The 23,791-nt window shown below is 38.8% G+C and overlaps 1 protein-coding gene across 3 annotated transcripts in view; it reads right to left on the reverse strand.

Moving 5' to 3' along the window:
• The window catches only part of DCBLD1 (discoidin, CUB and LCCL domain containing 1), a 114,847-nt gene that overhangs the window by 71,263 nt on the left and 19,793 nt on the right, over window positions 1-23,791 (reverse strand). For all 3 annotated transcript variants that reach the window (XM_069076979.1, XM_069076978.1, XM_069076980.1), the window contains exon 2: window positions 7,165-7,377. In XM_069076979.1, the coding sequence (XP_068933080.1) occupies window positions 7,165-7,377 (213 nt within the window). The remainder of the gene's footprint in view (window positions 1-7,164; window positions 7,378-23,791) is intronic.

Raw genomic sequence — 23,791 nt, forward strand, 5'->3', positions numbered from 1 at the left:
CATTTTAAGTTACTAAAACAGCAGGACCAGAGGCGAGATGTCCAGGGTGGATGACTGTGAACTGTGATCTAGGAAGAGCCTGCTGTAGATGGTTAAGCAAAAAGACATGGATGGGTCATGATGATCTATGCCTAACCATCTACTTACAGCAGGCTGTTTCCAGGTCACACTTCACTGTCAGCCACCCTGGACATCTTGCTACCTGCCCTGCTGCTGTTTTGTTCCTCCAACATCACTACCCAATGGCATCATTGGTCCCAAAAACATGCCTGGCTGAGTTTATCCACTTAGTTTGGAAATATGCCCCACAGTTGAACTTACATGGCTAGTGAGTGAGTGAAAAACCCCCTAACTAACTATATCTGGCTGGCCCAGACCATACTTCACATCTGTCCACACCTGCTATCTTGAGACTTCCTGACATCTGCCTTGCTTCAGCCACATACCCTCCTGTCCACAGTTCTCCCCTTCCCTCTTGAAATCTGCATTGAATTTCTTTCTCTAGGTAGAGTAATCAAATCCAAATCGATGCAATCATTGCTTGTGGAAAGGGCATGATGTCCTTATGGCTCCATTCACCATTTCTATGACCCTTCCCCCACATCTGGCCCCACATTCCCTTCCTTAGCCACCACTCTGTCTCCTTCTATTAGAATGTAAGTTCCATGAAGGCAGGCACTCTGTCATCATATTCCTCTTCCCTCACTTCTGTGATCATTGTCCTAGTTTCTCACTCAGAATACTTCCCTGTAACTTTGCATTGGATACTCTATCCTGTGTGCCCAGGTGAGAAACTTAAGGTCACTGAAAGCACTGTACAATTTCCAAAAAGCAATTTGGCCTATTCTCCTCTTCCTATTTAATCCTGGGCTTGGGTCATTGCCTAAAACATTGGTAGTGATGAACCAGCTCCATGGATTATGCACCCAACCATCCATCCATCCACAGTCTGGACAAGCGATTGTTTCTTTATGTGCATAGTTAGACGTGATTTTGGGTTCCATAGAGAAGGCTGTGCAATATTCTAGGATTTGAAGCAATTAACACAATGACATCCACAAACAGGAGCTTCTGAAGGACTTTGCACATAAAGGAAATTCTTCTTCAGTCTGGCTACTGAGCAGGACCTTCCTCCATGACAGTGGGAAACAACTTTGGTGAGCATGCACCCACCCCCATATTATAAAGTTATAAAACATAACTTTTGGTATTAATAAACCAGAGGGCAATGAAACAAGGTGTTTTCTGTTGTTAAACCTTTCAAGAGATTTTCACATATGCATGGAAAACAACTTATAGGATAAGGACCTTTAATGGAAAGAGTACTGGCCCTGTCAGAGGACATTGGTTCAAATCCTACCTCTTTCTATTTACCTGGCCTTCCGGGGGTTCAGTCTACTCAGCTGTGAAACGAGGGATTAGACAAGCTGGCCTCTAAAGTCTTTTCCATATCTATATCTATAATTCTTTGATCACATGAAATGAAATGAAATACTTTTTCATTGTCAACAGACCCTAATTACAGAGGAATCTTATATCCTCTGTATACAGTCCGCTAGATGGCAAAGTAGATAGAGCATTGGGTCTAGAGTCAGAACGACTCATTTTTATGAGTTCAAATATGGCCTCAGACACTCACTAGTTATGTGACCCTGGGCAAGTCATTTAACCCTGTTTGCCTCAGTTTCCTCATCTGTAAAATGAGCTGGAGAAGGAAAAAGCAAACCATCCCAGTATCTTTGCCAAGAAAACCTCAATTAGTGTCATGAACTGTTGGACAGGACTTAAACAACTGAACAAGCACAAGCAAAATAACTATAAACATGAGATTCACTATAGAAAAGCATTTGCTAAAGACTGGCTATTTATTCCCTCTTGTCATAAAACTTCATCAAGAATGCTCTCAATATATGCCGAGATTATTCTCCAAGATTTTAGACTTTGTAGAGAAGGGAATGAAGGTTTACAGGTTATTGAAACTTCCTTTGTATCTTTTCTGATTTGTTCCAAGTATTTTGTGTCCTCTCCTCTTTCAGATATTAAAGAACATCCATCTGGTAGGATTCTAAGAAACAGCAAATGATAAAATGGCAATAATCCAGCGTGTCTGCTTCATACTCCCCATTGTTCCCAATAACAGGAGAGAGCAAATGCAAGTTCTGACCGACTGCTGTGAAGCCTGTGTGGGTGGTCAAAATTGTCGATAGTGCATTCTGTTGTTAGGAATGTGAATTACAAAAGTGCCTTCAGTACGTAAGCCAAGAGTTACAAAATAATGCTGACATGGGGTGAAATTTTTTAAAAATAAGCTGCACAGTGATATGGTTAAAAAAAATGCCTCTTCTCAATCTATTCACTGATGAACCTTTGCAGAGCTTAGTTAATAGAAATATGATATATACATACGAACATACACACATACAAACAAATTGATCAAGCCTCCCATGTAATAGCTCTCTTGATTTTTTAAAATGTCAAAGTTTTATCAAATAAATATTTGGGAACTGGCTAACCAAAAGCAAACTGAATACAGTAATACTTCTAATTAACAACAAAAAAAGACATGTTATAACACCACTCTTTGCTGTCACAAAAACTTACCGAAGTAGGAATTCTGTGAAACACAGTGATAGATTCTAGAAGATGAATTCTTTCTCTCCTCCCTCCAGATGAAATGTTACCTCTACAGGCTCACAGGCTCTAAAACCTCCCTCAGGACAAGTCTCTACCCAGGGACACAGAGCAGGAAATTGTCTATAGCCTAGAGGGTGCTGATCCTGCTGCCAGGTGATATAGCTAACAAGGCAGTGAGTGATACAATAGATAGAACGCTGGTCCTGAAGTCAAGAAGATCTGAGTTCAAATCTACTCTTACTAGTTATGTGACCTTGAGCAAATAATTTAACCTATTTGCCTCAGTTTCCTCAACTTTAAGGAAGAGATAAGAGCACCTACTTCTCTGGGTTGTTGTGAGGATAAAATGAAATACTGTTTGTAAAGCACTTAGCACAGTGTCTGCAGTAGGTGTTATATAAAAAAAATCGATTATTATTGTTATTGTTGTTGTTGTTTATTAGGTAACAGAGGCATGAGAGCTCTAGGAATGAGGAGCCAGGTCTATGTTCTGATCTACCCCCAAGAGCTATCTATACCTAAGACAGTATCGCTATTGTTTCCCCCTGGGATATGTTGCATCTGAGAACTCAGTGCTAATAAATCTAGAACTTCTCTCAACCCACTCCTCACCCCCAGGATGACTTTGTCAAAAGCTCTGACCTCAGAGGATATGTCAATCAAGACTCATTACTGTGTAACACACAGCAACAAGAGACACTTTGCCAAAAAATTTTAAATATTGGTGAAATTAATCTTTGATATGAAGGTAACCTTTGTAGTAGCCACAAAAATGGAACAGTTCTGAAAAATGCTGGACATTTTCTTCTGTAAAGGATGGAAAAAGATAAGCTTAAATGACTCTCATCAAGCAAAAAACCTACTTGAGAGAGGTCTGATCATTTTTTCCCTTCATTAATGACAAATCTTTGAAGCTATGGAACCTGAGAAAGATTAACAATTAATTACTAGCTTTTATTGCTGCAAGTGAATTATAGTTCTATTACATATTTACTGGAAGCATCTTAGGCCCCAGACTTCAGGAATTCAGAAATTTTATCATTTATCATAAGATGAATGTTTATTTTGAAACCTAGCACATATGGCACATGTTAATCTGTGCCTTTCTCTATTTACATATACTAGAGTATTTCCCACCATCTTTATCCACATAATTCAAAGCTCCCAGAGTCATTACTCACCTCAGAAACCTGCCTAACAGTGTGTGACCTGGCCATTCTGGTTACTCTCACTCCACCCACACTGCCTTGGGTAATATGATGGCCGCTAAGGAAGATTATACCTGCCACTTTGTCAGCAAATGAAAATTAATTAATTACTCATGGCTGGAAAAGAGAGGAAGGAGGCTTTCCCAAAGGAGACATGATCTGACCCTGAGGCACCCTACCTTACAATTTCTACTTCCATCTAAGCTCTGACATGCAAACACTTCTCTAGAAATAGGAGCTATTTTCCTAGCTAATGTTCTTAGAGCATTTCTTAGTAAGCTCATAAACATTTGATGATGAGAAGTACTAAATAGCAAATTGGCCCCAGAAGCCTCAAGCATTCCCAGATTTCTGAGTTTTCAACTTAACACAAATGGGAGATGCAGCCCAAAAGAAAACATCATCCTTATAAGTTTCCAACTACTTGAAGCTCTTTGCAGGAGTAATTAAGCAGCCTGTCATTAACAGAGACAAAAAGTACCCTGGGATAAAAATCTTAAGGGATTTTTTTTTCCATGGTATCTGTCTGGGAAAATTTCAGTAACTGAATATGCTCATCACTGGTCTGGGCCTGCAGAGTGTGGGAGAACTCAACAGGACAGAAATCAACTTTCTGGGCCAAGAACAAAAGGAAGGCCTGTCAAGTTTTATTAGTAAACACGTAGTCCCTATGTCTGAGAATAAGGATTGTTAACAGCTTCTACATAACAAACAATGACAGTTTTATAGAGCTGAGTGAAATATATGTCATTTCACTCAACTCTGTAAATGTAATATAAAATACAATTTTACATTAATTATGCAAATGTAAAAAGGATTCCCTTAATCCTTTAAATTTAAATTTAGCAAACATATGCTAAGTGCCTTAGTACACCTCAGGACTCCTAGGAACCTGTCTACAGAATGTAGGTTAGAGTTTCAAATTCAATTATAGTATTTCTCATCAATTTCTCAAGAAGCCTTTATTAGCAGCTACAAGCCAGACATAATACAAAGACAAGAATAAAACAACAGGATTCCAGAGGTCCTCCCCTCAAGGACCTTTTTATACTTGGGGGGAGGTAGTGAGTGGTGGGAGATGGGAAATATATAGAAAAATAAATATAAAATATATACAAAGATGATTCTGGAGGGAGGGCACAGGTCTAATATGAAGAGTGGTTTGTTATCAATGAAATGGAGGTTGTGGTGGATATAATAGAAGGTATAAGGTGGAGTGGAGTAGGAACAGAAGAGGGATGGGGTTGACAAGGATTGGCATGAGGAATCAGGGAGTGGTGGCCAGAGAAAGAATCTTCACTCTAAGTAGACTGCAACTTAGAATCACTGGGATTCTGAATGGAATCAGAAGATTGTCACTCTTCACAGTAAAAGTTGGAGAAGGGAAGAGAGATAGGTAAATGCAGTTATTTGGGTAGTGGTCAAGGTAGGGGTCTGTGGAGTCCTGGGGCCTGGCTGATTATAGAGAGAGGAGGCTGATTTCACTGCTTTAGCATCCAAGAGTCACAGGTTACATAGGATCTAGTTCTTTTTGGCACCACTGTCAGAGTTCATCCACAAGGATCAAGGGAATGAGGTTATACTCGGTTATTATATTTATAAGAAATGCAAATTTTGGAAGTTTCTATATTTACAGATATTATAACCAAATTCTCTTACCTACAAATACATAAACACAAAATAAAGCAACTGAGAAATACATTAGGGTATTGCTTTATTGCATTTGACCATTCACCCTATGAACTAAATGTTTCTAGTCCAGTTACTTATATAGCTTACTAAATGACTCAATCTGTAATACATAGAAGGATTAGAAGGATTTCAGGGGGTCTATAACTTGGATGGGAAAAATACTTTTTTTTTTTTAGTAATTTTTGGTTTCCTTTATAATCCTATGTATTTTACACATCTAAAAATATTATTCTAAGAAGGTTTGGTGATATTTCAACAGACTGTCAAAGGGGTTCATGACAAAAAACCAATTCAGAACCCTGGCTTACACCAATTTCTTTTTCTACCCTTTTGTAGCCTACTGAGAGAATGTAAACTCCTTGTAGGCAGGCCTTGTTTTGTTTTTGTCTTTGTGAAGGAAAAATAGGTTCCACCAATCTTGATGGGCTAACAATGTAGAAATCCCTCAACCTTCTGGTGGACAAATAGTGGAAAGTAAACAGAAATAAAATGTAATGAACTATATAATGTAGGTGGTCTCATCCACAATCAGATCTATTTATTGTCCTTCAACAAGAGGTATGTGTATTCTTGTCTAAATGGTTACCTCAACCTGATAGTTTGTCTAAAAGGCCTTCTTTTTTTAATTAGTTAATTTATCTTCAGTCTTCAACATTCACTTTCATAAGTTTTAAATTTTCTCGCCCGTTGCTCCCCAAGACAGCATGCATTCTGATATAGGCTCTACATGTACATTCCTATTAAATACATTTTCACATTAGTCATGTTGCATAGAAGAATTATAATAAATGGGAGAAACCATGAGAAAGTAACAAAAAAAAAAAAAGAAAATAGTCTGTTTCACTGCATTCAGTCTCCAAAGTTCTTTCTCTGGACGTGGATGGCATTTTCCATCAAGAGTTCTTTGGAATTGTTTTATGTCCTTGCATTGCTGAGAAGGGCTAAGTCTATCAAAATCAGTCATTGCACCCTGTGCCTGTTACTGTGTACTGTATTCCCCTGGTTCTGCTCACTTCATTCAGCATCAGTTCATATAAGTCTTTCCAGATTCTAAAAGGACTTCTTTCACAATTGTGAAAGTATTTGGTCACCTCTACTTGTCTCTTGCCCTTGAACAGGGAATATCTTCTCATTAAGATAACACATTCTACTAGCTGTATGGGAAATACGCCCACAGAATCCCCCTTCTTTCTTGCCTGAATGATTCCCCCTTTCTCTACTCTCCCCCCTCCAGTGAAAGATGTTACTTAGCTGCTGCAGAATACCGCTGATTGGCTGTGTACACTAAGTGAGGCTACCAAGTTATAAAAACTAAAGGTATACTTTAGAAAGTTAAAGCTGCTATCAGCAGTTTCCTTGGCATGCCACCAATACATTTCTCTGCTTTCAATTTGCCCTTCCATCTCTAACCCACAGTCATGACCTCTCCTGACATGTACATCTCTCCAAGAGCTCCCATTAGAGAATTTCTCAACCTCTCCATGGGTATCCTTAGCACCTAAAATGGTGCCTGGCATTAAGGAGGTAGGGAAGAAATGCTTATTGAATTGAATTAAATTAAACTAGTGATAGGATTCAGTTTTCCTTGTTTTTTCCCTACAACACATGAACCCAGATTTAATGTACGTACCATATTGGGCTGAGGAGCTAATGAAGAACAAGAAGTTGGATTCACATGTCTGAGATTCAATGTTCACATCGGCGAGTCTCAAAATCAGTCTTTTGCCTTGAGGAACTGTGAGGGTCCTTTCACATATGGTGTGATTGGGGTAAGTCCCTGGATAATTCTTAGATGCCAACGTGCCGCTATCTTGGTAAGTCACCATGTGCCCACATCCATCACCTGTATGAAAAAAGAAAAGGATTAGAAGAGTGAGGAAGATACACAGATTTCTTGAAGTATACATTTCTTGCTCATGAATTCCTTGCTAAGGATTGATAGGTTAAGCCACCATATTCTTTTTTTTTTTATTTTATTTTTATTCTGAAGTTAAAACACCAAATAGAGCGAGCATTTCCATTTGCCTCACAGAGGATTATACATGAAAAAATACATAGATCTCTACTATGTTCAGTTTGTCTTTCTTTTAAAGTATATAATAAGTTTAACTTGTAGCTTTCAAAGCACTTGTCTGTGCTTCTTCCAGGCCTTTCTCCTATTCTCTGCATTTTTTAAAAAAGGTGCCTTGACCTTCTTTTCTATTTTTTTTTATAGTATTCTCTCCAGGTGATATGTGTCACTCTAATTTCAGACATTAGATAACTGAAATAGGGGCGGCCAGGTGGCTCAGAGAGTAAGAGCACTGGCCCCAGTGTCAGAATGACCTGGGGATCAAATCCGGGCTCAGACACTTAGCACCCACCCAGAAACACCAGGCCGTGTAACCTTGAGCAAGTTACTTAACCCCGATTGCTTAAAAAAAAAAAAAATTAGGTAACTGAAGCAAACCCTTAGTTGGATCTCCTTTTCCTCAATCTAGTGCTCTGGCCAATAGAGAGAAGGATGGTATGATAAAGGACTGGCCTAAGAGATCAAAAAAACAGAGCTCAAGGTTGGCCTCTGACACATTTGGGCTCTAACATCCAGGGCAAGTTACCAAAGCTCTTAGTGCTTCAGAAAATTCTCTAAACTACTGATCAATCACTGATCTGCTCTGGTAGAAAGAAGTTGTAAGGAGTTACCTACATACAATGATGCAAGCCCTGGCCCAGATGAAAAGTCCTCTAACTGCAACTGAACTGCAACTGAACTTGGCTTTGCATCTGATCATGGAAATTCTCTGATGAATATATCATTTAATTACATTACTTTATTAAAAAGATAATGACATATCGAGGGGTATGTCTTGGTAAGGACAATCACTTCTTCCTGTGAAACAGGGGAGAAGGCATGAGAAGGAAATGTGAAGTGAAGGAGAAGAAGGAGCTCTCAGAGAATGGCCTCAGTTTTTTTCAGTGATATATGAGGCAAGGTTCTTAGCTGAGAGGACTGGAGGAGGGAGAGTTATGGCAACTCTGAGAAGATAGGAAAATATTTAGAAAAGCTGCTATGTTGAGTAAGATAGTCATTCAATCAAGGAGTTGTAAAAGGCTTGCCTTGCTATGCTGAGGCCCCAGTTGAGATTATGTAACATAAATCTGTAGTGGCCCCAGTCAGCATGGCTTCATGATTATTTTTAGTTTGGTTGAGTAGTATGTGAACAGAAGCAAATACAGGGGATGTTTGGAGTAATCAAAAGACATAGTTTGGCAGGACAATGATAAGGAGGACAAGAGACTTGAGAAAAGAGTTTAATACAAAATTGAACTGGCTTACCAGTTTAGGAGTCAAGGAGAAGGGAGTAGGGCGTAATGGGTGACAGCCTAGGAAAAAACTGAGTAGTGGGGGGATTAGAGGTTAAGAAAATGATGAAGAACAAGGTTAGGAGCTACAAGGAATTGGGAAAGATGGAATGATAAAAGATTATGATTAGATAGAGGATTATTAGGGTTGAGTTTTTTGTTTGTTTTAAAGATAATGACAAATGAAGGAGAAAATGGTTTTTAAAGATATACAAGTTTGCCAGAATGATACAAAGAAGTTGTAATGAAATAAATCCCAATGGTTAGCTAAATAGTTTTCTTCTACTTTAATGCTTCCCTCCCCATCCTCACCCCCCCCCCCACACACACACACATACCCAACTATCAGCATTTCCCTGAAATGTCAATTAGGTTAGCATTTACTAAGAGGTATGGTGAAGACAACATGAATATTAGTTGTGTAACTATGGGCAAGTCACTAAACCTCCAAAGATCTGTAATGGGAATGTAAATTTAAAGATCTTCCTTGCCCCTTAGGCTAAAGTGCACCTGGAGCCTAGGGTGGGAGGCTTGTTTTTCAGTAGATACTTCTTGATTGGCCAGTGGGTCCAAAAGATTGTTACATTCTCTGAGCCAGAAGAAGGCTATATAAGCCCTGATGTGAGGCTTTGTTTTGGGGCTCACTTTGAGAAGTGTGCTGTGATTTGATATGGATTCTGGGAAGCTGTTGTCCAGAGCTCCCCCTGGCTTTGAAAAACAGATGTTGAAACCCAGATGTTGATTTGGTATGGATGTAATGGTTGGACAGTTTGGAAAGCTGTCTACTTGATCTGTTTCTGTCTTGATACTTCTGCCTGTATACTTTGAAGTTCGGGGTGCTGACCTTTTCCCCCTGAACGAGGTAAACAATATATGTCTGACTGATTAAAGTAAGCTTGTTAACCTATCTTGAGTTGCTTTCCTTTAACAAAGCAGATCCAAGAACCTGTATGGGCAGCTACCTTGAGGATGCTTGGGGTGCTTGCTGCTACAAGATCTCATTTTCATTATCTATAAAATAGAGATAATAATTCTAGGATGACCTGCCTAGCACAAGGTTAAGAGAAAAGCTTTCTACAGATGTCAGCTCTGATTATTTTCTTTATATAGCTCCTGGACAAATCAATTAATAAGGTATTATTGAGCTACGTGTTCAGTACTTGCTGGACTCAATGTTGAATGCAAAAATATAAGATCTTCTTTGCCATCAAGGAGCTTTTATTACCTAGCCGATGAGATATGAGTATCATATGTGCAAGGGAAAAACAAAAACTCAGCTTTCTACTATTTTTTTTCCTGAGGAATTGTGATAGATCAAGGTATCCCAAAAGTCTCAGCAAAGTTTTAAAGTAATAGATCTTAAACTGAGAATTTTGGGACACCCTGTACAAGCCACAAACTCTAAAGACTGGGCCAAATAGGTATAAAATTGTGTTGTAATCAAATAAGACACATAAAAGTTAATCAGACAGCGATTTAATGATGGGCATAATTGCTATTGCACTACCTGGTAATGAGATATAAATGACAAACAGTTCTAGGAAATGATTATACTTTTTACACAGCCAAACCAAATATGCATGGTATCTAGAGGAAGGGAGGGAAGAGTAAAGTATACAAGAGAAAGCTACTCTGAGGTTCTATCCTTTGAAGACCTTAGGCTCTCAAGAAACTGGACTTCCCAGTTTTACTGGTGACGTATCTATCGCCTAAATGCCCTGAGAACCTGGGACTGTGCACTCTCCTCCCTCAATTGAATAGTTGCTGCTATGATAATCTCCTTTTCATTCTTCCATGAGATGCCTGAGTCAATTAGATTGATCTGAAGATCTCTTTGGCTTCATCACTTGGACCTTCTAACCAGAGCTAGGCTTCTTGTGTCTGAACCTAAAGCTTAATAATAAAAGCTTCTTTTCCTCCAACACACACACACACACACACACACACACACACACACACTTTCCCCTTCTGTGTCCCTTACGTAGCAAAGAAGAAAATTCATCTCTGTTCAGCAAACTAAACTAACTAAAAGGGATTGTTACACTTTTACCTTCTTCTCCTCGTTCCATGACTACCACTGCACTGCTTCCCTGTCTAACACAAAGGATAAGAAAATCTCCCACTGCCAGGCCTCTCAGTGCCCCAACGTTCAACAATCAAGCTATTTCTAAGGCTGAGGTAAGGGGGTAGTCCAGCCATCACACAAATTTGTCACAGGATTCCAGTATTCACCAATGTTGACCTCATTCCCAATACTTGGGACCTCTCAGAATACCTAGTTTATGGGTACCATACCCACTGCCAGGGAGTCAGGGAGGACCAGCTACCTGTGTCCCTCAGAATCCATGTTTTGAAAGAAGCCTCAGAGCAGCTTTTAGACCTATTAACTCCTTTTTTCCCTCCTCACTGTGGCAGACAAGAGCCACAAACAGTCCCACTTGATCCTTCCTCCTGGTGCAAGGGAAAGGGGGGGGAGGGTAGGTGCCTTATACACTGACAAAGTAGACCATTACAATTTATGAGGAATCCCTACCCCAAAATCTCTCTCCTAGAAAGCCTGAAATTCTCCCAATGACCAATTCTTTTGCATTAATGAGGAAACACTTGGAGGGGGAGAGATGGGGGAAATGGGTCCTCCTCTTTATCAGTTATCTACGCTGATTTAATTTGAAGTTTTCTGAATGAAAAAGTACTGAGGACCAACAGAGAAGGGAGATTACATTCTAGAGTACTTCAGGGCAATTTAGGGGTGGGTATTCTTGAGTGGAAGGCTGACGTTAGGAGCTCTGGAGGATAGAAGGGAACAGAAAGGGAAGTGAGAGAGCAACAAAGACAAATTTCACAACTTTCCCTCCATCTAACACTAGCCCACTACACAAGAAGCCAAACAGATGTCATTAATACAACAGATCTCTACTGAACCTTTTCCCTGTTGATTGTGCCTAAGAGCCAAACCCAAGGTTTCAGCTTTCTGATGATGTGTACAGAAACCAGAGGGTTGTTTTCCTGGGAGAGGCTCTAAACAAGGCGTCCACAACAAAGAGAAGACATTCTGGGATAATTCTATGCTATGAACAGATTATTGGAAAGCATGTGTAAGACTATATAATTAAGTGTTGAACTGTGTGCTGCAGACCACAAGCAACGTTCAGAGGGAAGTAATCACAGCAGCCTTCATGGAAGAGATGAGATGGGCTAGCCTTTGAAAAAATAAAAACAGCTGACATTTATATAATTGCTTTAGATAGGCAGAACTTAGAGAAAAAGACAGGAAGGTGAGGGCTGTCCTGATCATGCAATCAATCAATCAACCAGTATTTATTAAGCAACTACTAGAAGGAAGCCAGATTCTAGGCTAGGTTCTGGGAAATTTATATTCAATAGGAGAAAATACATACACATATACACATATACATACACATACATATACACATACACATATACATATACATATGGTCCTCTTTGGGAATGAAGGACAACAACATATAGATATGTAATAGACAAAGTAACAGGGAGACATACTAGCACCTGGGTAGAAGAAATTTAGAAAAACTTTCAGTGAGGAAGCATCCTTCAGCTGAGCTCTGAAGAAAGCTAGGGATACTCAGCGATACATTCTAAACATGGGGGATAGCCAGGTAAAGGCAGGGAGATGGGAGACAGGAATGTCCTGTGTGAGGAAAAGCAAGAAAACCAGTTTGGCTGGACCATGGAGTCATATATAATAAGACTGTTCAGGTAGGTTGGAGCGATATTATAAAAGGTCCTAAACTGCTAAGCCGAGGAGTTTGCATTTGATCCTCATGGTAACTGGTAGCCAGTGTAGTTTATTGTGCAGAACAGAAGGGACAGATCTGTGTGGCCATTTAGGAAAATGACTTTAGCAAGCTATGTGTAGGATGGATTGCAGCAGCAGGAACCATGAGGCCGGGATACCAGTTAGGAAGCTCTTGCAATAGTCCAGGCAAGAGGAGATGGGAGACTAAGCCAGGTAAGATGGTAGCCCTAGGTGTAGAGAGAGATCACATAGGAGAGATGTAGAAGCAGCAATGACAAGATTTAGCCACTTATTGGATATATGGGTAAGTGAGAGTGAACCGAGGTTGAAAACCAGGGGAAATGATGGTGTCCTGGGCAGAAATAGGGAAGTTCTGGGTTTGGCAGGGAATATAATAAGTTCTGTTTTGAATATGTTAAATTAAAGATACCTATAAGTTACTTGGTTGGAAATGTCTAGTAGGTAATTGGTAATGTTATACTAGAGGTCAGGAGAAAGACTTGTTTTAAAGATCTGGGTGACTTCTGAATAGAGACACTTATTAAACATAAAAAGGAAGGCGCCTGACAAAGCTTTGGTACACAAACATATACACTATGTGTACATCTTTCCTTGGAATACTGCCACAAGTGTAAAGATGATAAGAATAACAAATATGAAAACATAATTACTAAAAGGACCACTATATATTTGTGGGACAGTTGAGGGGGAAGTGTGTATTTTTGTAGTTGTCGTTTAGTCCAGATGTAAAATTTCACCTGTATAGGGAGTCTCTCCACCAAGGGGATCTGGTAACTGGTCTGCCTTTATTGTCTTAGAGTTTCCTGGGGGTTATGAGAGGTTAAGTGGCTTACCTCTGGTCACATAGCTAGTGTCTGTCAGAGGCAAAACTTGAAACTAGCTTTTCCAAGTTTTAAGACTGGTTCTCAGTTCTCAGGGAACTGTCTTACAATAGCATAAAAGTAAATTGGGGAAAAGATATTTTATAAAAAGAGGAAAAGGATTAATAATTTAAAAAACATTAATAGCAGCTCTTTGTGGAGGCAAAGAACAGCCTACCAAATGGAGAATGACTAGACAAATTTTGGTATCTGGTTGTATTGGAATACTACTGTAATGAAAAAAAAATTATGAAAGGAATGATTTCCGAGAAACCTGGAAAGACTTGTATAAACTGATGCAGAGTAAAGTGGGTAGACTTGAGAAAATAATTTATATAATAACAACAACATTGTAAAGACAAGTGATTCTGAAAGAAACAAGAACTCTGATTGATGCCATGACTAACCACAATTACAGAGGACTCATGATAAAACCCTCTGTTGCCTTCCTGATTGAAAGGTGATGGACTCAGGGTAAAGAGAGGGACATATTTTTTTTTTTTGGACATGGCCAATGTGGGAATTTGTTTTGCTTGACAATGCATATTTGATTTTTTTTCTTTTTCAATGGGGGGAGAAGAGGGTAGAGAAACAGGTGAGGAGAGAAAATAGATTTCTATTAACTGAAAAAACAAAACAAAGTGCATTGGGAAAGAATGAGACATAAAATTGAATAAGCAGAGTAGGGGGAGGTAAGTGAAAGGCCCTGAAGAACAAGTGGAAGAATCTAGACTCGATAAAAAAGAAAAAGTGACAAATTTAGAATTAAAGACCCAAAATTGAAATCCTGGCTCTTCTACTTACCTAGCAACCTTGGACAAGTGACATAACCTTCTGGGTTGTGGGTTCCTCATATGTAAAATGAGGGAATTGGATTAGATGACTTCTAAGGTCCCTTTCAGGTCTCAAACAATGATACCAGGAACCTAAGACAGATCATCTGAATAGCAGAGACCAGTAGTAGTAGCTACAGGAAATAACACTGAGAGTTCTATCAGCCTAGGTAGAAGACTTCAATTCTGAAGCTACCTACAGGAGCTGATAAAAGCAGAAAAAACCCAAAACTTCTGGCCTGGTCCCTTGTACTGCTGTTACATCACTCCTGGACTACTGAAACAGCTTCCTAATTAGTCTCCCTAAATAAGACTGACTTCTCCATTCCACCACACAATTGTCAAAGTGATATCCCCAAAGCATAGGTCTGACCATATCGTCATCCTAAGAAGCTCCCAATCACCTCTAGTATCAACCATAAACTCCCCACTTTGGCCTTTATCCAGCCCTAGACACTTACTAGCTATGTGACCCTGGGCAAGTCACTGAACTTACATTTGCGTCAACTCAAAACTGGTTTCCTCAATTGTAAAAAGTGAATAATAGCACCTATCTTGATGGGGTTTTGTGAGAATTAAATGAGATAACACTTGTAAAGTGCTTAGCACAGTTTTTGGAATGTAGTAGTTTGTATTATATAAATGTCATTTATTTCTCTTCCCCTCTTTTTTAAAGTCTTTCATAGCCTGGTCTTTTTACACATTAGTCTTTGTATATTCTTGTTGATGTGTCGTTTCAATGGTGCCAGACTCTTTGTAACCCCATTTGGGGTTTTCTTGGCAAAGATACTGGAGTGGTTTGCCATTTCCTTCTCCACACCGTTTTACAGATGAGAAAAATGAGGCAAACAGGATTAAGTGACTTGCCAAAGGTTACACACGTAGTAAGGATCTCAAGCCAGATCTGAACTCAGGAAGATGAGTTTTTCTTACTCCAGGGCTGGTATTCTGTTCACATATGATATCCCACTTTCTCATTTTTGTGCCCTTATAAAGGCTGAAAACTGCGCTTGTGTATGCTCGTCACACACACACACAAATTCACAACCTGCCTGTACACTTGGAATTCACTATGTCCTTACCTCTGCCTCTTAAAATATCTAGCTTCCTTGAAAGCTTAGCTCATGCACCTATATCCTATATGAGATCTTTTCTCCTACCCCCAGCTGCTAGTGTTCCCTCCCTATATTTGCTTTAGATATACTTATGTGTACATGTTGTTTACACTGATAGAATGTATGCTTCATGAGGCCAGGGACTGTTAAATTTTTGTAATAATATCTGGTATCTGCATAGTGCATTAAGATTTGAAAGTTTCTTTTATTTCATTTGATGGTAGGTAGTTGTTATATTATCCTCATTTTACAAATAAAAAAAAAATAAGCCTTGGAGAAAATAAGGAACTTTCCTGGGATCATACAGTTAGTTTCAAGATTTGACCTCAGGTCTTCCTAGCTCCTAATGCAGAACTCTGTTCACTACACCGAGCTGTCACTGCCTAGCCCACAAAGGGCTCCTTGATTGATTACCAAGCTATTTGTTTCATAAGGAGAAAGAAATGGTGGGCCAGGTGAAATGTTGATGGTAGTATGGTTCTGGGAGTCTGCCATTTTTATGCGATTTTCTCTGTGGCCCTCTGTGTTTTGCTTTGTCCGCAGGAAATCATGTTTGCTGGGTTGTGAGCTACCCAAGGTCTTAGGCAGAGAACACTGAAAAATCTAGACAGTGATGAATCTGGGTCATAGGTGCAACCCCTTGATAACAGCTTCTGAGCCTCTTTCTATTCTCTGGACTTGCCTGTCAGAGGTCGCAGGACTCCCAACAATTAGTTTGTCAGCTCTATACAATATGAATTGCAACAGGGACCTTCTGGAATGGAGGAGATTAGCAAGAAGGCAGATAGAAGAGAGAAAAAAGCCTTGAGCATGGTGGAAAAGAGAAAGGCGGGGAAAATATACTTTAAAGAAAAATCTCAACAAGAGGAAAGAAACTGAATTTGAAAGTCAAGAATAAAAGGAACTTGGTAACTACTAGATGTGCGGAAAGTAGGCAAGGACAATTGAATTCTCAAACCTGAATGAGAAAATGAATGATACAATAGAAATAGGGAAGTCTGGAGAGGAAGCTGATTGGGGGAGGGGGCCAGATAATGAGTTCAATTTTAAACAAGTAGAGTTTGAAGTGACAGCTAACCTTTATCTCCAGTCTCTTGCACCAGAACTTAAATTATTCATTCTGGAAAGAGGGTCTCTCTCAGTGCAAAAATAAACCATTCACATGCTATGTGGCAGCAGTGAGTAATTAAATAACTACTATTATTATTCACATTTATATAATGCTTTCTATAACATAACATTTTCACATAATATTCTCATCTGATCCTGACAACCACCTGGTAAGGTCATAAAAACATTATCATTGCTATTTTACAGATAAGGAAACTGACACAGATTAAGCATTCTTTTCACTATACAAAGTCTCTTCTAAAAATTTTTTAGTGATTCATTTGGTTTTTTCATATCATAATCATTTCCCAAATCCATCCCAACTGAATCTTCTTATAACAGAAAAAAATCAAGCAAAACCCAACCCACAGAGCAATTAGGTCTGAAAGCCTGTGCAACATTCCACACTAGGGATACCCCTACTTTTCTACCAAGAGGAGGTGTTTTTTATTCTGGGTCACTGCAACTGATCTGAGCATTTATATTTGTGTGATCACTAATTTTCCCTGGGTTCAAATTTCCTCATGCTGCATCAGTTCATAAAACTTCTCCCATGTTTCTTTGAATTCCTCATATTTTAGCTACGGTACAAATATCCAATCATATTCATATACCACAATTTGTTTGGTCATTACCCTATCCATGGGAACCAAATTATTTCCAAGTTTTTGCTACCAAAAATCCTACTTGCTGCCCTCTTTTTAAGGATGAGGAAACAGGCTATGATTTCTTTCATAACTACAAAAACAAAAGCATATTGAAGTATATTATTCTCAACCATCAGGATATTCATGTGAATCTGTCATCAAAAGCTTGCTCTACAACATCCCCTCCTGTTCTGGAACCAGGATCAAATCAACTCTACCATTGTTCCTGAATAAGGTGTGTCAATCTACTCCCAGTTGGCCCCACTCACTATCCAGGGGATTCCCTCTCCCCCTAAATGTCCCTCCCAGGTCACTACTCTACTAAGCAAGTAGTCTCACCCATTAGAATATAAACACCAGGGGGACAGAGGCAGACAGATGATTTTTGTATTTCTTTCCCGAAGAATTACAGATTATCGGGCTTAGCACAAAATAAACATTTAATAAATGTTTCTTTTTTCACTTCATTCATTCATTCATGCTTCCATGTGCTTAGATGTATTTATAGGAAATATTTTGACCCTTGTCCTTTAACAAATCCTTTCACATACTTTCATAACATTTATCTCTGTTATAAAGGGCAGCTGTTCTAAGTTCAAGCTTTCTCTAGTCTCCCTAGAAAGATGGGCATGAAGAGAGAACAATTTGAGTGCTGAACTATTACACTGTTTTAATGAGAATAAATTGCTCGCTTTTCTAGTATCAGAGGAAAAAAAAAACAGAATTGGGGAGTCAGGGAGGAAAGGGGGGAATTTTACCTATGTGGTATTTTCTCAATGACTTGTGTGGTTCATTTGCCCAGGCAGCCAAAGATTATATAGTATGTTCTATTTTCTCCAAACTCTATAGCTGAGTGTCTTCCTCACTCCAGAACACATGGGCTGGCCGACCATAAAGTGCAACATTTCTAGGTTAGATCCCATTCTCCATCACCCTCATCTTGGGGTTTTCAAGGATGCCATGGTTTCATATTACTTTAAGCACAATAGACTAGTTATTTTCCTCATGATGTCCTTAAAACAATTAGAGACATGGTTGAACTTGTGAGGTTTTGTTTGGAAAACTTCAAAATCCTCACTAGAATTTTAAAATTACCCCAATATACCTTGTGACATGAAAAGCTTTTTCCAGTTTGAACCTTACAAAATAGACTAAAAAGTAGTCTGAGTATTTCAGGACAATGTTTCTCCTCTTGTTTTAGTCATTTATCACTAAATATTGCCCAAAAGACCTGAGTTTGAATCCCTGCTGGGACACTTTATATCTTGGGCAAATTATCTCAACTCCCTCAGCCTCAGTTACCACATCTAATAAATGAGGGTTCAGGGATGGACTAGGTGGTTTCTAAGATCCAAATCAATCATCCCTGGAAGGTTATTCTCCTTTCCCCTAGAATTAAAAGAGTTAAAACAAAAAGATTAGACCTTACCTTTCAACCTTTAATAACCTTTACTCTCAGAGTGCTAAATTGCCATTTATGGCTAGGCAATGTTAATAAAATCTGAAATTAAGTTTTCTCAATTATATTCAAGCTTATTTAATCTACTCTAATTCCACCCACTAAGAAAGGAAAACAATAACTTCCTTAAAACACTATTTCCCTTTGATAAGAAATCATATTCCATTAACAGGAAAAGGGAGTGGAACAAAAATGAAACCATACCTGAATGAGACATAAGTTTTGCAAAGCTAGAGAGCATAACTCCTAAGTCAGCTATTTTAACTAGGGTATTTAGAGGGAAAATGTTTCAAATGAGAGGTCCTTATTGGGAAATCATTTGGGACTGACGGAATTAGTCTGTTGGGGTTTTTCCTCCCCTACTGAATTAACCCTTAAGTAGGTTAGAGAGAAAAGTTATAACTAAGATAAAAACCATTTCAAGCAACATGATTTCACTGCTGTTGTAACATTCAAGTTGTAGCAAGTTTCCAAGACATTGAAGTCATGGACCTGTGGGTGAGAGACTTTCTCCCATGTCTGAGATCAAGTCTGAGGATGAGGATCTTTTTCAACAACAACAGGGGAGATTGCATCTTATTATAGGGCTCATTGTTTGACAAGGAAAGCATATATATCGTGACACAGGGGATCCAGGGTCAGAGGACTTGGGTCTGAATTTCTGCCATTTAATTTATATTTATGTGATATACAGGGGTAGGTAGGTGGTATAGTAGATAGAGCATTGGGCCTGCAGTCAAGAAGACCTAAATTCAACTCTAGTCTCAGTTCCCTTGTCTGTAAAATGTGATCAATAACAGCATTTACCTCCCAGGGTTGTTGTGAGAATAAATGAGATAATATTTGTAAAGCATTTTGCAAACCTCAAAGCAAGATATAAATGCTAGCTATTAACTTCTTGGGCAGCTAAGTGGCCCAACGGTTGGGTGCTGAGGTCAAAAGGACACATGTTCCTTAATTCAAATCCAAGCCTCAGACACTAGTGTGTGACCCTGGACAAGTTGCTTAACTCTGCCTGCCTCAGTTTCCTCATCTGTAAAATGAGCTAGAGAAGAAAATGCCAAACCACTCCAGTATGTTTGCCAAGAAAATCCCAAAATGTTGTCACAAAGAGTTGGATGTGACTGAAAATAACGGAACAATAAATTAATTTCTTTGGGCCTCAATTTTCTCTCTCTCAAACAAATAAGGGTGTTGAACTTGATGACCTCTAAAGCCCTTTCCAGCTCTGTGGTCCATGATACTATGATTAATGAACTCTCAGATCCCTTCTAGCTCCAACTCTATGATGCCTTGACTATATTGAGATAAAAAAAAACTATAGATATGAAACCAGCTATCAAGTTCAGCAGATATTTTTGAGAATTTCTTTTAAACCATATCCCCTCTATCTAAGACTGTTCTCAGTAACATCAGTAATTTTATTAAACTGATGTAAAAAGCTAATGAGATTAACCTCAACAGATGAAAAATAGTATGAAATTAAAATAAAAAAAAAAGCATCCATGGAGTATTTGTAATGTAAGATCTGCTAAAAGTTAAAGAGGTTTAAAAGTATGGAGATGAAACTTGTTTAACTAGCCCATCCATAAAAGCCTGCTTCAAGGACACTTCCAAGTGAGAATAAAGGAAGGTTCTATTTTAAGCATTAGATAAGATACACACAGAGAAAAACAGAATGTTAGCACTCTTGGAGATCATCTTGTCCAACAGCCTCACTTTACAGTTTACAGCAACAGAGCAGAGACTGAAATCAAATTTCCAGACTCTCAATACAGATTGTGTTATACCGAAGAGGTCCTTGAAACTGTTTTTCTTTTTTGCAATTACATGTTGATGTACATGGGATAGTTATCTTCAAGGGTATTCAATTTGTCAACTATTTAGTCCTTGACACCATCCAAGGGATGCTAGCTATGGAAAGTTCAATAAGTATTTGTAAATCACAGGGATTTTTCACTGGAAGATTTCAAAATAATTTTATATCTATTATGAAAAGCTTTTACACTTAAATTCCTCAAATCTTGAGAAAATTCCATTCCAACATGCACTTAACAATAATACCAAAAAGATGGTATTGAATTAATGGAAAATTCGAAGTCAGGACATACAGTCCTTAAACCAGGCTCAGTAACCAACCAGTCTGCTCTGAGACCTTGGGTAAGTTATATATCGTACGTTTCCATTTCCTAATCCTTAGGATGTGTTAGGATGGAAACTCCTCCAAAGCAGGGAGTGTTTCATTTTCTGTATTTGTATCTCCTACGTCTTGCACAAGTGGCACTTAATAAGTGTTCATTGATCCTGAAAAATAATATAGGAGTATGTAAGTAAGAAGGTTCTTAACTCGAAGTTCATGAACTTGTTTTTTGAATATTTTGATGTGTACTTTAATATACTTGGTTTCCTTTGTTTGAAAATATATTTCACTTTATGCATTTAAAAGCCTTCTGAGAAGGGGGTCCAAAACACACAAAAAGGTTGTAGATGGTCTGGAGAAATCCAGGGTCACGATTGCACATGTATAACCTCTAATGAATTGTTTGCCCTCTCAATAAGCGGGGGTGGGGAGAGTGGAAGGGAAAGAATTTGGAACTCAAAGTTTTAAAAATGAATGTTAAAAATTATTTTTACATATAACTGAGAAAAAGTAAAATACTAAATAAAAAATAAAAATGAAAAAAGATTTGAACCCAGGTTAAAAAAAAATTCAGTATCAGTGACATTTTTATGACAGTATTTACCTAGTGCCCACAAGGTGTTGAATGTCTAAGAACTATATACAAAAGAAACCTCCAAACACATACTCTTGGGACCAAAGTTCTGGTGAGAGGAGGCCCCTGACCTTAGAGTTCTAAAAATAACATTGAAATTGCGACCACTCTCATTAAACTAATCCTCAGAAGGACTCCCTGCCCCCCTCCACCCTCCCCCCCCCCCCCCCCCCCCCCGCCAGCCTTTCCTACTATTACACCATGCCCATGTTTTCATTGTTAACATCCTAAGAGGAATTAATTAGCTTTAGCTGCATGAGAGATTTAACGGTAATTTTGCAGACGAAAGATAGGATGGAAAAAGCAAGAGCACAAAGTGATGGGCCCAAGACAATTGTTTGTCTCTGCTTCATAGATGCTCAGGATGAGGAAGTAAGAAGAGTGGTGACTGACCTTTATTCATAATAATGTCAGGATGTTGATGCAATGTTCAAGCTGCTCTCACTAAAAGAGATGTGGACGCATATGGGAATCTTTCCTTGTCTTTATAAAGTAATACATTTGCTAAATTTATTTCCAGTATTTAAACATGCATATTTTCAACTTTTGGATGAAATGAACTGTAACGAAAAGGGTCACTTCTCTCCCTCGAGCCCAGAAAGTCATGGATATTACTATAAAGCCAAGTAAGGAGAACCCAAGCATTCTTAATTAAGCATACAAACACCCCCTCCTTTCTGATATTCCTTCTCTACCACTGACTTCAGTGACACTGTGCTAGCATGGGTCTCCTCTAGCCTCTCCCAACAACCCCTTCTTGGGTACCTTTGCTGACTCATTCTCTTGACTCCTACATGTCACGGACCCCCAGAGTTCTGGCCTTGGCTCTCCTCTTTCCTCCTACTGATGAGAAGGTAGCAAGGTGAGAGTGCAGGGCAAAATCAGGGAGCTGTTCTGGCTGGAATATGGGGTGCACGAAAGGGAGCCACTAAAAAAGGCTAGAAAATGGGTTGGAACTGGATGGGAGGTGTGTTTTTATGACAACTTAAAAAAAGGTTTTTAGTTTTTGTTTTTTACATTTTATACAAGAAGCAAAGAAGGAAGGATTGAATATTTTTGAGCAAGAAAGTAACACCAGTTTCCATATACCCAGGACGATAGGTGGCAAAGTGGATAGAGTCAGGGAGATCCCGTTAATTCCTGTCTCAGACATTTACTAGCTATGTTACCCTGGACAGGTTATTTAATGTCTTTTAACCTCAATGTTCTCCTCTGTTAAATGGGGATAAAGGGATAATAAAAGTACCTGAGTTACAGAAAAGTACTTTGCGAATCTTAAAATGTCATTTAAATGTTTTTGCTCAGTCATTTTTAGTTATGTCTGACTCTTCATGACCCCATTTGTGGTTTTCTTGGCAAAGATACTAGAGTGGTTTGCCATTTCCTTCTCCAGCTCATTTTGCACATAAGGGACTGAGGCAGACAGGGCTAAGTGACTTGCCCAGGGTCATGTAGCTAGTAAGTGTCCAAGAACAGATTTGAACTCAGAAAAAGGAGTCTTCCTAACTTCAGGCCTGGCACTCTATTCACTGCATACCATCTAGCTGCCCCATATAAATACTAGCTATTTTTATTATTATCATTATTAATAATTATTTTCCAATTACCTAATGAATTTCCTTCTACCTCAGCTATCATTATACTAAATCACTTCTTCAGGATCACATGTCCCTCTGAAAGGATCTCAAAGGCCATCTAGTTCAACCTTTACCTGAATAAGACTCCCTTCTGCATTATTCCTAACATGGTCATCTGAACTTTTGCTTCAAGATCTCAAATGAGGAAGTACCTATTAACCTGCTGAAAAACCCTTTTTCCTTTCAGAAAGGTTCTAGTTATTAGGAATATTTCCCTCACACGAAGCTTTAATTTACCTCTGAAGTTTTTATCCATTGCTATTAGCTCTGCCCTCTGAAGTCAAACAAATTTAAGTCTAATGCTTATTCCTTGTGATAGGCTTTTCACCTGGCACATTACCCTACCCTGTCTTCTCTAGAACATTCCCAATTCCTTAACCAATCTTCATATATCTCGAGCTTGAGGTCTTTCATCTTCCCAGTTGTTATCCTCTGAATGTTCTCTAGTTTTTAAATATACTTCTTAATATGTCTCTGAATACTCCAGATATGGTTTGACCAAGGTAGAGGAAAGTAGAGCTATCACTGGCCTCAACCAGGTTATTATGACCTCTCTTAATGTTGCCTAAGATTGTATTAGCTTTCCTGGCATCAATCACATCATATTGCTAACTATACCAAGTTTTTGGTCCCCTAAGCTCCCCAGTTCTTTTTTAGACAAACTACAGTCTAGACATAACC

This window comes from Petaurus breviceps, unplaced genomic scaffold, assembly GCF_028583685.1.
Source record: "Petaurus breviceps papuanus isolate PSGF00001 unplaced genomic scaffold, PetGlider_PUasm1.0 90977, whole genome shotgun sequence".
Classification (NCBI taxonomy): Eukaryota; Metazoa; Chordata; class Mammalia; order Diprotodontia; family Petauridae; genus Petaurus; species Petaurus breviceps.